The following is a 15,715-nucleotide window of genomic DNA, read 5'->3' as shown; positions in this document are numbered from 1 at the left end:
CCCACAGGAGACAGAACAGCCAGACCAAGCCACGCTCCAGCATCTTTTATTTTCATGGGTGAGAGAACCCCTGTGAGCAGGGGCAGGAAGAAGTGGGGTTTGAGGATCAACTGTTAGGTTCTGTGCCCAGGACACGGGCTGCTGCCTGGCGCCCACTCTCTATACAATCATTGACAGCAACCCCCTCATACGAGGCTCCGGCCAGAGTCAAAGGCAGCTTCTGAGCAGCCAGGAATTGGGTAGCTGACTCTGGGAGGAAAAGATAAAAGGAATGTTACAGCTGGGGGTCTATTTTCACAGCTCTTCTCAGCCCAGCTGCTTTCCCAACTTACCCAGTTTTTGCCAGTGGCCTAAAGTATACTGGGGGATACAGTTCTGGGGAGAGAAGAGGGGATACAGGGAAAGATTATCACTCATGTCCCAGGCCTGGGTAGACAACGCCTCCAGTGGGTAGCTGAGGAGTGTTTACCTTGTGTAGATGGACCAAGCAGTGACTTGGTGGCTCCTTCAGTCCTAACTGAGTGGCAGCTGCTTTCTCTGCCTCCTTTTGGAACAGCTCCTGAGATAAGACACTGCCCCTGGCTTCTAATGTCCGTAACCAGGAACCTCCCAACATCACCTAAAGAGGGAATACGGCACTGACCAGCCTGGCCTTACTACGCTGGGGCACAGAGGAGCTCTTGGGAAACTCCCACTAAGCAAAGCTGCCTTCTCTCACAGTCACTCTGAGGCCAGGGGGACTCCCATCCTGCTCAGGGAAAGCAACTGAGTCATACACGATTCCCAGGATGCCTGGGTCTTCTGAGGATGGCACCAAATGTCCAAATCCCTGGAGAAAAGGAAGAGACTGGGTCAGGAGGGAAGAGTTCCAGTTGAGCCCACATCTCCCCTTCTTCTGTGTCATACCTGGACAGGCAGACGAGCTCCTCGGTACTGCAGATTCACCACAGCCACAGACACAGCAGTGATGGTACTCAGAGCGCGAGCCAGCGGTGCCGCCTCAGCAGGGAGCAGCTTGCTGAGCACTGGAGGAGAGCAGGCAGAGGCCTGCCTCAGGAGGCATTCATGCTTCAATTTTACCAACCCTCCTTGGGATTAGACTCCCACAGGGTTGACCAGTTCAGGGGCATGGCATGGTCCTGCTGGCCCAGAAAGAAGCTACGTTGCCTCAACCTGGTTGGAGAAGGGGAGGGTGACCACCACATTACCTGAAGCTGGAATGGCACTAATAATGTGGTCAGCCTCCAGGTTGCTGTCCCCTAGAGACACCTGAGAGGAAGAAAACATTTAAAAGACACAGAGGGCTTCCCTGGCGGCACAGTGGTTGGGAGTCTGCCTGCTGATGCGGGGGATGCGGGTTCGTGCCCCCGTCCGGGAGGATCCCGCATGCCGCGGAGCGGCTGGGCCCATGAGCCATGGCCACTGAGCCTGCGCGTCCGGAGCCTGTGCTCCGCAGCAGGAGAGGCCACAACAGTGAGAGGCCCGCGTACCGCAAAAAAAATAAATAAATAAAATAAAATAAAAGACACAGAGATCATGGGAATTTTGCCTTAGTTTCCCAGGCAGGAGAGAGACTGGGTGCTGACTCAGGATGAACAGACTAAGCAGTCAGCACAAAAATCATCCCCCCATTACTCCAGGAAGTGGGCCAGACAAAAGCCCGTGGGCTACTCTGAAATGTTTAGTGGAGCTCAGTGGTTCTTGCCCCTAGCTGGGAGCCACTTATATATATTCTATCCACAGGTTTGGATCAAACAGGTCTTGGAGGAAGGTCCACAAATAAGGCCTAGGAATGTGGAGTAGCCCATATTTAAATAGCTTCTAGGACAGGAGAACAAGGAGAAACTCCAGTCCTGCCGGCTAAAGCATTTAGACAAAGTTGGAAACTCTAACAGACAGGTTCATTACACTCCAGGGGGCTCTCCTACCTTCCAGCACCCTTCTGCTTCGAGGCTGAGCCCACAGACTGGCTGGCCTCTGAGAACACTGACACCCCTACTAGTCAGGTGGGTGTTAAGGGCCTGAGGCAATGTCTCCAGCCCTCCACGGAGTGACCACTGGCTCCAGCGCTCAGCCCGAGCCTGGCGAATAAGTGCTGAGTCTGGCTGTGGGCCCCGCCCTGCAGAGGAGGAAGTAGAGAAGAATCATTAAAATAACACACCTTGCTTCCAGTCCCTCACTCTGGCAGTCCTTAATATCTTCAACCCTTGAACCAACTCCCCCCTCACCTGCCCCCAGCAGCAGCCCCAATAATATGGATCGATGGGTTTGCTCAGCTTGGAAGAGACTGGGAAAGCAGGACCTGATGCTGAGCTCACGGCTGTTGCCTGCAAACACTCCACGGCAAAGACTGTCCATGGCTAGAGACGCCACCTTAAGGGTGAGACTGGGATTGAGAGGCCAAGGAATAAGTTGCACTAATTTCCACTGTCCCTGCTTGGCAGAGAATAGGGGTGGGGTGGGGTTTGGTTGGAAAGCAGTCCCACTATTACAGAAAGATGGAAAGGAAATGAAGGCATTCACCCCCAACACTGAGTTTGGGGGGGCTACTGGGTATGAAGAGAAGAGGGCGTTTTCAGATGATACAGAAGAGGCCCTAGTGGAAGGTTTCAGTATGGGGATCTGCAGCTGGTTTAGGAGGGGAGGGATTTGGGGGCTTCTGGGCGGTGTTACCTCAGGACCAAGGCGGCGCTGGGCGAAACTGTGCACAGTCTCATCAGGGTCTTTGCCCCGGGGCGTAGTCAACTCCTTCAGCCCAGCCCAAAACAGAGGTTTGGAGAAGGGAGGTGAAGGGCGGAGTAGCCCCCTGCATGGAGGAAGGCACAGTGAAGAGGGAGCTCTGATTTAACCCCCCAGCTCCAGGGGGTCATTTCCATTCATTTGGCCCCTTTTGCTGGGAGGGCTGACAAACTGGAAGATGAGGAAATGGAAAAGATGTGAGGATGGAAGCGGAGAAGGATGGCAGTAAAGAGGTGATAGCATTACCTGATGCCAGAGGGCAGGGCGTGCAGGGTGCCACCTACATACAGAAACCTATTCTGGGCAGCTGCATGGTCTCCACGGACAGGCAACACTTCTGAGTCCAAGCCAAGCTCGGAAACCTGCTCCACACGTCCTCAGAAAGAGCATAAACTAAGGAAAGGACTGACCACCAAATCTACTTGCTCCCCTTCACTCTATTCTCCAGTGAAGGTCCCTCCATAACCTCTCCTAGGCATTCCACAAGCCGCTCACCATGAGCAGGGTCCGGGCTCCCAGGACTCCCGCCGGCCGAATTCCTCGAGGTCCAAGTTCAAAGACAGCACCATCTGGCCCTCGTACCGAGCGGATCCAGCCTCCCAGGCGCTCGCTGCCCTCCACCAATACCACCTGGGGACAAGAGGGAGACACTGCGGCCTATAGCCGCGGCCGCGGCCGCGGCGGCGTAAAGGGTCAGGAGGGGAATGGGGCGGCGCATTCCCTCTTGCTGGAAATGGGACAGGAGTATTAAAGGAGGCTCCCTCTGGCACGGAGGGGGGGGGGCACTCACCTTGGGGGGACAAGGGGCCCGGCTCAGGTGGTAACTAGCGGCCAAGCCGCTGATCCCTCCGCCCAGCACGACCACGGTCCGGCCCATGGTGAAGCCTGCGGGTGTGGAGGCGATACGGACAGGCTGACCAGAAGCACCCTGCTCTCCAGAAGACCTGCGGGTTCCGCGTTCCACCCCCGGCCATTCGCTGCTTTAGGGGAAACTAAGGCCGAGCCCGCGGATGGGGTGGTGGAACTGTGAGGTCCCCGCCCAGGGCCTAGGACTCACCCACAAGAGGAACGAGAAAAATGAGGGGAAAGGAGGAGACAGAGGTCTCAACACATCATGCCGCCGGCGTCCCAGGGGCGGGGGCTGGGAGGTGGATAAGGGCCACACCCACGCTATCTGCTAGCGCAGGGCTCTGGGCTCCGACCTGCCGCCAGTCTTCTGAAGCGCTTTCCGTCCCGCCCGCCCCCACTAGGCCTAGAGTTTCAGTCCGCTGCCTCCACCGCCCGCCCCCCTCCCAGTTTTTCGGTCTCTCCGACTCTCCGTCCACTCTATTCTCGCGGCACACTCCCGACCTTACCTTCCTGCTCCTGGATTGGTGGGTCCTGGAAGGCCCCGATCACACTCACCAATGAAAACACTGAACCGGCAGCGGCTCCTCCTCCCGCAAAGGCGGAGAGTTGGCCCCTGTAGAAGGTTGCTCTGTGGAGCTGGAGGTTAGTTAACTGTTTCGATGCCAGGTTGGAGAGAGTAGCCGTATCCATCACTGACTTCCCCTCAAGGCTGGAGCGGCGAGAGCTGCGTGCTGGTTAGCATTCCCCAGCTCGAGCTTCCCAGGCCCAGCTAGGCTGAGAACCCTGGAGGGAAGGCCTCATGAGCTTTGGTTGTAGGGAGAGTAGATAGGGACACGGGAGGCTGGTCCGTGGGGAGGTGGCTCCATAAACAGCTCCTTGATGGTAGCAACAGCCTGGACCTACGGGAGTTAGGGCGGCCCGGCAACGTACCGTGTTTATCAACAGGGGCCCTTGGGCACCTCGCTCTCGAGGGGGCAGCCCCCTACGCCGGCAAAGCCCGTCTACCCAGTGCCTGCGCTCTAGCTCCAGGCTTCCCTACAGCTTCACGAGTCTCAGACTCGCCGTCCCTTTTCCTCCCAATGTAAACCTTCACTGCGTGGTCAAACCTTGGCATCAACGGGTCCTGGTCCGGCACCTCTATCCCCACTCCCACCCCCACGGCTTTGAGCGCGCCCCCATCTGTTCAGAAAGGGAACTGAGTCCCAGGAAGACTCCAATTCGGCCTAGTTCTGTATCTCCACCCCCTTTAAGCACAAATACAAATAAGGACATCATTTTTTCTTAATAAATTTATTCACAAAAAAAAGTGAGACTGTAGAGGGTCTGGGGGCTGTACACGGGCAGGGGCCTGGGGAGATCTGTACATGGGGCTGGGAGACAGGGGAGCCTCCAGGTAGAAGGGTATTTTTTAATAAAAAAAATAATGGGAGGTACAACCACCCCCTCCCCCCTCCCCGATTAAAAAGACACAAAAATAGACGTCTCTGAGGTAAATGGGGAGCCTGGGGGCTTGAGGGTGTTGAAAGGGTTTCACAGGTGCCAGGGCTTAAAGGGGATGTCACAGGCACCGGGGTGGCTCCTGCATCAGTTGGTAGAACAGCACGTAGCCCTCACTGGATGCCACCTGGTTTTCACTGACAGGGGAGACACTAGGAAGAAGGGAGATGGGGAAGGAGGTGTGATCATTCCTGCATATTCCCCCCTCCCCACATGATCAACCTCACAGCATCCCGGTAGTGATGAGGAAAGACGCCCCCATACCCCCACACACACCCACCCACCGCCCGCCTTTTACCAGGCACTGTGCTCTCCTGGGGCTCCGTATTAGGGAAAGGTGTCAGGGCTGCAGCGGGAATGGGGCAGGAGTTGAATAGGAGGCTATTCTCACCGAGAGTCATTGTAGACATGCCAACCAGTCTGGCACCGGCACAGGGCTGTGTAGTGGCCATAGTGGACACTGCCCGAGTGGTTGCAAAGGGCATACAGCTGATATACGGGGCTTCCTTCGGGGTTAGAGATGACCAAATTCTATAGTCAGAGCTGTGCCCCACTCCCACTCTCTCCCTCCCCTTCACGGGAGCTCCTCAGGACCTTCCCTACAAGACTCACCGGCTTTGTCACTGGCAAAGTCCCCTAGGCTCAGTCGCTGCAGCGGGAAGTCTACACCTACTGAACTTTTCTTGATGGAGCCCCGGGAGGCGGAAAATCGATTAAGATCTAAGCTCTTGTTAAGGAGAATTTGGGAGGCAGAGGGCCTCTGAGGGGGGCTGAGGAATTGAATGTTGTCCACTCCCCTCCCTGAACACACATGGGGAGCTTGGTAGGGAAAGGTGGAGTGGCAGGCTTTTCCTAAGGAAAACTGAATTCCCAAATGTCCAACCTCTGCAAACATGGGGAATGAGGAAAAAGAATGAATGGGAGAAATAAGAATTTGAAGATTAGGATACGGAGCACGAGGATTCGGGGGAATCTTTGTACTGTCAACTTTTTGGTACTTCGTGTTTTCTGCCGACATTGGTCACACACCTGAGTAAATGTCAAATAATATAAGGTTAACGTGCTCCTCACCTCCGTTGGCTTTTCTGACACCCTGACTCACATACAAATTTACTATGCTCCCTATTACTTCTGTATCCTCTGGGCCACTGCCCTCTGCCCTGGGAATCCCAGGACATATCTGAAACTCCTACACAAACCCAGACATATATAAGTGTTATTCTTCATACTAAGGCATCATGCAACCCCTTTTACCCTTATGGAGCCCCCCCAGGTCTCCCACCCTTACTATATCCCTCGTGAACCCACACATACTGGGGCATTCTCAGATTCTAGCTCTTCTTCCTTGGTGAAAAGGCTGAAACAATCCCGCAGAGACACCTTGCCCCCAGCAAATCCTTTCTGGGGGGAAAGGAGAGTGAAGGGTCAGCATGTTCTGAATTTCCTTTTCCAACTCTTCTCAATTAATCCAAGCTTCATTTCTGCTCCAGAGACCCACAGGGTTCCCTCCCACACTGGGGGTGGGTAGGGTTGGGTCACAGAACCCATGTCCCATCCACCCCTGGAATCTTCTGGAATCCCACCTTGGGGATGGGCAGGGACAGGTCACAAAAAACCTCGAAGGTCGTGGAGCGATACCCACAGGACTGGCACTTGAGACAACTTTTCAACTGGCCCACAAACAGGTCTAGATAGAAGCAAAGGGGCAGGAGAAACAGTCATTGTGGGATGCCTGAGATGCTTCCTTGGATTCCCATCTCTTCCCACCCGTTTGCCTGACGCTTCCTTTCCCACCACCGACACTCCTCACAAACCCCTCACAACTTCTCCACATTTTTGTCATCCAGTCTTATTCCCACACCCCTGGATAGGATTGATTTTTTTCTGCCAAGCCCGCATCCCCCACACACTAACTTTCCCCATCACTTTGTCTCGTTCCATACCCACAATCTTGCTGTCCTCTCGCTCCAGGTAACGCTTCCACATTAGGTTGGCTCGGTCGTCATCGCTAGGACAGATCAAGGGAAGTGGGGAGCACCCATGAGACAGCAGGAACACCGGGCACCCCCAACACCACTGAAATGATCCACAGAGCCCTGTACCCCACCCATACCCCAGCTCCTTCTCTAAATTTCAAGAAACAGACAAAGGAGTAATGCTTCAGAAGACTTTCCGGGGAAATCCAAGGTGAGAGGAAAAGAAAGGAATGTCGACAAGGGACGAACATGCCGTCTTCCTCCACCTGGCTTCAGACCCCTTAGGTACCTTGTAAATTAATTATCCCCTCCTCCGTCAATATGGTGACAGCCATAGCACTGTCTTCTGCCTCCATCTGTGCCCCTCAGCCTCCCTCCTCCTCCTGCCTTCTTCCTACTTCTGCACTGCTTCTCAAACCATTTTCTGAGCTAAGTATTTCCTTGGACACTACATCCTCAATCTTGACTAGCTTACTTCTGTGAAGGATGAATGCTGCTGATAAACTACTGCGGAGGAGAAGGAGGGGAGCAACCTTACCTTAACTCAGGTTCTTCTAGCAGAGCCCCTCCACGGCGGGGTTGGGAGGGAGCTGGACTATTGGCCAGGACTGGCGGAGCCCGGCGGTCTCGTCGGTTGATTTCGAGGTGCAGCCGCTCCATGAGGAGCTTCAGAAACTCTTGGGCATCCTGCTGGCTGCAGTCAGACAAAGAACATGGGCAACCGACCCCTGCCTAGTCCACAGTCACTAACCCCTGTCCACACTTCCTGGATGAATAGCGTCTCAAGGCTCAGAATGATGCTGCTTGGCCCTACCCCCAGACAAGGTCAGAGAGAAATCCCATACCCTCCAGCTCTCCCACCTGTATCCAGAGAAGGAGGGAACGTATTTCTGGAAGACAGCTCGGAATCGAGTAGGATTCACAGCTTCACAGGAGTCAGGGTGCCACAGGGCACCAATCACATCTGCAAAGGCTATTAGGGTGGGAGTGGGGAAGGGAAACAGTGGTTAATGACTAGAAGAGGGAAGCAAGAGGAGGCTTAGAAGGTGGAAAACAACCTCTAGGAAATCAGGCACTGGGAAAAACAGATACACCTGCCAGCTTTCAGGGTTGGGCCACTGGCACTGGCAGATGGACCTACAAGGGTTTGGGGAAAAGAGGACTTGAAAGAAGGGAGCAGGAGTTGTCGCCCCACCTTCAGTGAGCTCTTGGGCTCGGCCCCCTCCAGGCACCTCTTGCCGGAAGTCCCTTCGCAGACAGAAGTCCCGAAGAGGCCGAGTGCTGCTCAAACACTGTAGCACAGCATTCAGGAAGCACTGGGGAGCAGTAAAGACAGTGCCATTACCTCCCCAGACCAGTGCCTAGGAAGCCTTAGGAGAACTTCAGTGCTGTCCTTCCCCAAGTTTCCCTCCCCATGCCTGCCTCCAACACCAGTTCACATTCCTGTTAGGAAAGACAGGAGAATGGCTCTCACCGTGTTCCCCAGGTTTCGGAGGCCAACATGACCAGAGCCCAGAAGCAGTGTGTGATGAGCCTGGAAGGTCAGAGTACAGTCAGCACGTTCCCATATATCCCACCTGGCGCTTTAACCTTTCAACAGCATGCTGCCCACTGCCTTCCCCACCCCATCCTTCACCCCCAAACTCTACACTTTTTCCGTCACTGGGTATTAGGGTCTCCCTACCTCAATGACCACGAGCAGTAAGCCTAACACAGCTGAGTGTACCACGGACTCAGCCATGGCTGTCCCACCTATTCCCCACTTACTCCTCTGCCCAGCTAGCCGGCGATGCAGCTCCTGGGGCAACTCCCCAAGCACTGTCATGGTTGCCCAGCTGCTCCCCACCCCCACCTTGCTACCCCCAAGGCCCCCTCCTGCACCCGTGGCCCCTTCCTGCACCCTCTCCTGATGGCTCCAATTGCAATCAGCCTAGCTCACTTAGCTCGGGAAATGGGCAACCGCACGAGCTCAGATGTTCTGAGCCTGCCCCTCTTCAGCTCCAGAGATTAATTAGGCCTAGGCAGCATCCTAGGAGACAAGGTACAGCAAGGGAAGGTAAGGGCCTGGGGACCCAAAGAATTCCAAATGGTTTATTCCTTGGGGACTGAAATGGCACACCATTCTGGGGAGTCACAGACAACCCTGGAAAGGGTCTATGAGGCTTAAAGTTACTTAAATAAGGGAGAGGAGAGTCCAAACTACTGAAATGAAGGGGGTGAAAAAGGAACTTGGCAAAAAGGGGAAAGGAAAGCCATATGATGGCAAGAAAGCTGGAGGCATGGAGGAACATGAGCATGGAAGGCGTGTGCTGGCAAGTCCTCACCATCTTGTCATCGGCGTAGAAAGGTTCAGAGGGCCGGGCAGATATCACGTGGAAGGAGCCATGGGAAGTAGTGGGCTCTGTCCGTATGCTGAACAAGGTGGGTGGCCCAGAAAAGCCCCCAAGGCGGCGGAGAGAGGTGCTACGTCTCAAAGTGGGTGGCTCAGGCCGGAGAGCCAAGCGGCTCAGTGCAGCCCCTAGCTCTCCAGTGCCGCGGTGCCCTCCCAAGGCAATCCCCATTGGACGCAAGTCCCCACTGCTCACAGACTTGGAACGGGCTAGGTTGGTCCTTGATGGGAGAGGCAGAGCCACAGTTGGGGGTGGTGAGCCAGGCAGGGGAACTCCATGATCTGCCCGAAGCGGGCCTCTGGGACGAGGGCCTGAGGTCCGTCCCCGTCCCAGCTCCAGTTTCTTGAGCCGTTCCTCAGGGGGACCTGGCCTAGGAGGCAGAGGTCGTAACACAGGGTTCGGCCCAGGGCCTGGGTTTCGGCGCTCCTTGCTCCGGGCCCTGGGAGCAAATGGTAGCTTGGATCCCACTCGGGGCTGGACATTAAGAGGTGGCTCTCGGGTCCGTCCCAGGCGGTGCTCAGAAGCCTGGGGCATTGTGGACACCACAGGCTGGACCTGAGAGGAGAAGAGACGATCAGCGTTTGAATATGGAGGGAGGTGGGAACCTAGGCTGCCATACTAGCTACATGCATGGAGGGCAGGAACCATGTCTAGTGTATCAATCATTGTATCCCCTGTGTCTAGTATAGTGTTTGGTACAAAGTAAACACTTAGTATCCATTGAGTAAATGAATGAATGAATGATAGCAGGCAGGGCTTTGACTCTTTCTACATTCCTCACGCCCTTCCTGCAGAATATTGCTTTACTGGAGAGCCAATGATAAAGAGTTCCTATCTTGGCTGTCTTTATAATCTAGGTGCTCATGAAGGTTCCCCCATACCTGCCTAGTCAAGTGGGATGTGCTCTGGGTCACTTGGGACCTCTGGTCAAATAGCGGTGTGGATGCAAGTATAACAGCCCCAAGGACAGCATTCCATTCTCAAACCCCTGCCCCTCCTGGCTGCAAATGAAGCACACTAAAAAGGTTACTCCCTCCCCCACCTCTGAGCTCCAAAGTGGTGTTGGGGCTCAGGGGCTGTGGCGGGGAGGGAGGACGAACTAACTCCCTGACCCCTAATCTCTGCACATCTCCCACCACAGGAGGTTTCAACCGGGTCCGCCCCCCTCGAGGGCAGAAAGGCCGAGGCTGCTGATTGGCTACGGGGTCCAGCGGCATATTCTACACGATCCATGGATGCTGGTCCCTCCAGCCCAGTTCTCGCAGGCCTGCCGGGCCCCCAGCACCTCTGCTTTTGGGGTGGGCGATCTCTCGGGTCTGGAACAGTCTTCCCTCGGCACCCCCACACCATAACGCCCCGGACCGTACCTGTCCCCGGGTGAGGCGGCGGGGTAGGCCAGCCGGGGCCAGGCCCCAGCTCAGGGCCACCCCCTACTACCCTCGTGCAGCGCCCCCGCGGGCCCGGCTGCAGCTTTAGCCGCAGCTAGTGCCCAGATCTCTCCCACCGCAGGGGCCGCCGCCATCTTTGTTGGTCCCGCCCGGCCACCGGCCGCCGGCTTCACTGTCTCTCAGAGCGCCTGCGCACCCACACTCAGACTCCGCCCACCGGCTTCCTCGGCGCTTGCGTGAACCCGCCCCCTAGGCTCCGCTGCCGACACCATGGAAACACAGCCAACTTTAGGACCGCCAGTTCCCAGCTTTGGCAAGAATTGTCTTTAAACCGTCGCTCCAAAGCAAGTCCCTAAAGTAGAGTCCCATCGCCCCACCCCGTGGCTCTAAAGGATATAGATCTGACAATCGTAGTATGGCCCCCCGGCTTGCAGCACAGATCCTTCCCAGGGAGCAGGGGTACGAATGCAGGGCCTGGGTCCAGCCCACAGACCAGTGAAGTATCCACATAGGGTTGGGAAGATCCCTGGAGGGCAGGGAATACTGGCCCTGCAAAACCAGTCGTCAAGCATCTTGCAGGCTAAAGCGGTAGGCTCCCTGCTAAAGGACAAAAGCAGATCTCAGCAGCAGGGAGAGCAGTCAGGATTTCCTTTCATTCCCCAGCTCCAGAACAGAGCATCCTCCATTTCCCCTTCCCTCCCGAACTAGTATAGTTGTACATGTGCCTTGGGTCTTAGCCTGCTGACCCTAAGCCTGCTCACCCTCTATTAAGAGCCACCAATGAGAACCACAAGCCACAGGAGGAAGCAGCTTTTATTGATGAGTTATCTCCAGAAACCAAAAAGACTATGTACCCACTTTCAGTCACCCCCTATCCCTCCAGGACCTCACACTGCTCCACCTGGACAAGGGATATAAATTGCCTTTTGGTTTTTCAAGGCCCTAGTCTTTCTTCCTCCTGTGTAGCCCAACTTAGAAATTCAGCAGCAATACCGTTGTTTTTTTCAGCAGTGTCTGCTGCAACTGTTGGTACTTAGTAACAATTATGGGTGAAGGGGTGTGGGGGGAAGTGGTTAGATGAGTAAAAAGAATGATGCAGAGGAAAACAGGAACGTAGCCTATGGAAGGTCCCTCTGTCCTGCCTCAGTGGATTGATCCTTCATTGGCTGCATTTCTCTTTATGCTGAATCACTCCCTTCTGAATCAGATCGGGGATTTCCACTGCCAGCCACGGACCCAGCTGCAATACAAGGGAGACCCTGTGAGATTACTACCACCCAATCAATGCCTCTTATTCCATCAGAAGCTCCTTGCTAGAGATATTCTAGGAGAGCACGCCCAAAGGAAAACACTGTTATTCCTTGTTTACTCTCAGTTACTTTTCTTATACCACTCAGGACCTAACCCCTTCTCCCCTTATATACCAAATACTCCAAACTTACCCCCAGAGCCATGAGATGAGCTAGTCCAAACTTAGGCACATTCCTGGCCCACAAAGGCTTAAAGTGATCAGTCAGGCATATTTTGCCACCCCTGTGAGAGGGACAAGATGATCAGAAGGTGTTGACATGCAAGGTATACCATAAAGCACAGCAGGCTCTTGAGAGCACAGGAAGACTACTGGTGATCGGAATTGAGAACAAGGTCAGCTAAGTGCTTCGCCCAGGCTTGGCAGAGGGAGACCTGGAGTCTCTCTAGGCCTGCAGACTCTGGGAAAACTCCTGCCTCAGAGAGTTCTTCCCCAAGGCCTTCTTTGACCTCTTCCCATCTCCTATTCAGTCCTACCTGTACATCTTTGCTGTTTTTCCATCCAGTTCAGGGACTGCGATTTCTGGAGCAGTAGTGGGATATGTGATAGGAATCTGGAAGAATTATAAAGCTTTAATAAAATAGAATCAGAACAGAAAGGAAATAATCTAATCAGATATACACACTTCTTGGTTGAACTGAAATCTTCCATAAACTCATCAAGCAGCAGTCACACACCAGGATTCTGGACATGGAGATGAATAACTATAACCTACGCTTGTTTCAAACCTCAGCTTTTCCCTCCCATTTAAAAAGTTATCTTTGGTCCCTCCTGGTTAGCTTGCTAACAATCACCTAATCCCTCCTGTTCTACTAACCTCCATAATTCCCACTCCATCATACTCACGTCAAACTCGATGTCAAACTCATATTTGAGGAGGTCATGGATGTACCAGCATTTTCCAAACCACCTGTAACACAGACCAAACCTCAGTGCAATTTTCCCATTCTTCTAATACTCAGATGACATCTTCTTGGCTTAGGTCACCAGCCTGGGAGACTCGTGGGTTGGGAATTGGGGAACTCTGGAGTTGTGGGAGTGGAGACCAGAAAGGGGCAGGAAAGGCCTAGCAGTGGGCTCTGGGACACCAAAATGCTCAAGCTATGTGGCATCCCCACCCTCACACCTCCCAAGAGGGTCTGCCTACCGAGTCCCTTCCTTGTTGGACTCCAGTCGGAACCAATCATTGTCTGCATTCTTGTTGTTCTCCACGTACTAAAAGTAAGAGAGTGAGGTCATTGAGGGGAGTGTTGAGGTCAAGGGCAGTCCCCCTTCCCTCAAAAGAAAAGTGTGTGATTACTTCCTCTCTTAAGCACCCATATGCTGATGACTTTTAAATCTTTATCTTTAATCTAGAGCTTTTCTCAAAGCTTCAACTCCATTATCCAACTGTGTATTGAAATTTCTACCTTCATTCCACAGGTACCTCAAACTTGGCAGTCCGTTTCCCTCTAGTCTTTCAGACTTGTTTCTCCACTGCATCAATCTCAGTTGGCAGTATTAGCATTCAGTCACCCAAGCCAAAGACCTGGGAATCATCCTTGACCCTCCTTCTCCTTTACTCTACAAACCAATCTTTTACAACGTCCTGCTGATTTTACCTTCTGAATATTCTTTAAATCTACCTCTCCTCTCTATCTTCACCATAACTCCCAAGTTTAGAGATCATCATCTTTCTTTTGCCTAGATTAATGACAGCCTCCTAACTTCAATCTTATCCCTGTCAATTCTATTTTCCTCTCTACTGCCAGTGACTGATCTAAACCCAAATCTCATCGTGTTACTCCTCCGCTTAACATCCTTTAAAGGTATCCCAATGCCTCCAAGATAAAATTCAAGTGCTCAAATCTATTTGTCAAGCCTTATCTACCACTCCCTGCCACACTTTGATGCTCTAACAACTCTGATCTACTTGTGTTTCTTCATATATGTCATGGTGTTTCTAGCTTCTATGACTGCTCATGCTGTTCCTTTTGCCTTGAATGTTCTTCTCTTACCTTCATGTTTTATCAGGCCAACTTATGTTCACCCTTTAAGCCTCAGCTCAAGCATTGCCTCTTCTAGGAAACCTTCCCTGACCAGACCCAAGCTGGATTTCGGTATCTCACCTCCTGCTTCAAAACATCTTAGCAATTTCTCAGACTCCTTCTCCCTGTTTCTCCACATAATGTATTATCATGATATGTTTCTGTCCACCTCCGTAGGCTCAATTTTATTCGGCTTTGGATGCCCTTCCTAGGTACTTGGTGTACAATAAATGTTTTTTAGTGAATGAATACACGCATCAGGAAAGCTGCTAGCCTTTGAAACAGAGACCACCGCAAGAAAGTCAAATTTTCTTCTCCTTCCACAGAAGGGAGATTAGCTCAGAAGATGGCTCGTTCCTAACCCTGAGCTCAGCTCCTTGTCTCTCTGCAACTAATATCTACCTGAATTTTTAGCTCTAACGTGGATTCCTCCCTCAGGACAAGTGAAAGAGGGAGCGGAGAGACGCGGACCGGGACTTAGGGCTCCAGGAATTCCTTTTGACCACCTCCCCTACATCCAGGAGAGCAATCACCTGGGGCCAGGAGGACACGTCATTCTCCGGGGCGGCATATCCCCCAAATAACTGCTGCTTTCAGTCAGAAAGTCTGGCGCCACCGTGGCTCCTAACCTGAGTCTCTTGGGAGGCACCTCCTCCCCACCGCGCTTCCCTAAGTCTCCCAGCCCCGCAGTCGTCCAATATCTATGAATTCGTAAAGTTAAACTTTAAAACCGGAAGCGGCTTCCACACGGAGCCTATTCCTAAGGACACCAGATTACCCGCAACCCTTTTGCGACGCGGTTGGCAGTAGAACCACAACTGACCCGGATAAGAGACTGATATTCCTCCTTGAGTCTCTGCACCCACAACTCCCGATCTCGAGGTCCGGCATTGGTCTTCAGCACCGGGATCTCAGACACGACACGCCGGGTGGCCTCATCCGCCATCTTGGACCAGGGCGCAAGAGAAACACGGAAGTGGTATTACCTGCAGTTTACATTCAGGGCGCCTCCATCTTTACTACTGGACGATAGGGAGTTGGGAGGCCTTGAAACTTCTTTGAATACGATCTTTATTTTATAGTAACGAAGAGAAATTTGTCACCTGATCACTTGCTTATGGGTGCAACGAGAAGAAAAGAATGGAAACGAATGTCTCTGTCCTGAATATAATTAAACCGCAGATTGCTCAAAGGGTGACTTCCGCTCATGCTCAGAGACGTAATCTCAGAAAACGCTTCCGGACACTTGAAGAGTTGTTACAATTTCAGGCAGTTCTAGGCTCTCTTCCGGACGCTGTCATCCTAAAACGCGCGATTCACATGTTTCGGCTTCGAATAAACTTCTTTAACTTATTGTAGTTCAGCTGAGATAGCGGGGGGCCAATGCAGTGATCCATTAGGAGGGTAGTAAACTCCTGAGAATTGTTGGGAACCGTGGAGAATCAAAGTATATACACAGTCTCAGCCCTGAACCGTTAACACAATTGAATTAGAAAATTCTTAATAAATGCCAAAGGAGTTTAGAGGTCACGGGAAGACT

At 53.0% G+C, this 15,715-nt stretch overlaps 3 protein-coding genes across 9 annotated transcripts; all 3 read right to left on the bottom strand.

Annotated features, from left to right (window-relative positions):
- Positions 1–36: 36 nt before the first annotated feature.
- PPOX (protoporphyrinogen oxidase) lies at positions 37–3,974 on the bottom strand. 7 transcript variants are annotated; one of them, XM_079936845.1, is made up of 13 exons: positions 3,797–3,974; positions 3,530–3,624; positions 3,235–3,369; positions 2,986–3,101; positions 2,674–2,806; positions 2,229–2,373; positions 1,929–2,119; positions 1,209–1,269; positions 907–1,025; positions 719–829; positions 470–619; positions 333–375; positions 37–249 (listed from the first exon to the last, which is right to left on the bottom strand). In XM_079936845.1, the coding sequence occupies exons 2-13, from the start codon at positions 3,614–3,616 to the stop codon at positions 107–109; spliced, it is 1,434 nt and encodes a 477-aa protein (XP_079792971.1). In that variant the 5' UTR covers positions 3,617–3,624; positions 3,797–3,974; the 3' UTR covers positions 37–106. The 7 variants fall into 7 exon arrangements, with proteins under 7 accessions (XP_079792971.1, XP_079792969.1, XP_079792970.1 ...); XM_079936843.1 differs by having other exon boundaries at positions 2,229–2,806; XM_079936844.1 differs by lacking the exon at positions 3,797–3,974 and having other exon boundaries at positions 2,229–2,806; positions 3,530–3,767.
- A 145-nt stretch (positions 3,975–4,119) lies between these two features.
- USP21 (ubiquitin specific peptidase 21) lies at positions 4,120–11,431 on the bottom strand. The gene is made up of 13 exons (XM_079932672.1): positions 10,819–11,431; positions 9,386–10,006; positions 8,536–8,595; positions 8,257–8,377; positions 7,923–8,034; positions 7,600–7,755; positions 7,029–7,093; positions 6,669–6,772; positions 6,400–6,486; positions 6,036–6,114; positions 5,698–5,805; positions 5,477–5,591; positions 4,120–5,237 (listed from the first exon to the last, which is right to left on the bottom strand). The coding sequence occupies exons 2-13, from the start codon at positions 9,983–9,985 to the stop codon at positions 5,147–5,149; spliced, it is 1,698 nt and encodes a 565-aa protein (XP_079788798.1). The 5' UTR covers positions 9,986–10,006; positions 10,819–11,431; the 3' UTR covers positions 4,120–5,146.
- Positions 11,432–11,856: 425 nt separating this feature from the next.
- Positions 11,857–15,715, bottom strand: UFC1 (ubiquitin-fold modifier conjugating enzyme 1). Its single transcript, XM_079930834.1, has 6 exons — positions 14,999–15,715; positions 13,296–13,363; positions 12,995–13,058; positions 12,625–12,701; positions 12,282–12,372; positions 11,857–12,079 (listed from the first exon to the last, which is right to left on the bottom strand). Exons 1-6 carry the CDS (start codon positions 15,119–15,121, stop codon positions 11,999–12,001), a joined length of 504 nt encoding a protein of 167 aa, XP_079786960.1. The 5' UTR covers positions 15,122–15,715; the 3' UTR covers positions 11,857–11,998.

Source organism: Stenella coeruleoalba (genome assembly GCF_951394435.1).
Source record: "Stenella coeruleoalba genome assembly, chromosome: 1".
Lineage (NCBI taxonomy): Eukaryota > Metazoa > Chordata > Mammalia > Artiodactyla > Delphinidae > Stenella > Stenella coeruleoalba.
Note: the sequence above shows the minus strand (reverse complement) of the source record. Positions and strands in the feature narration are given on the sequence as shown.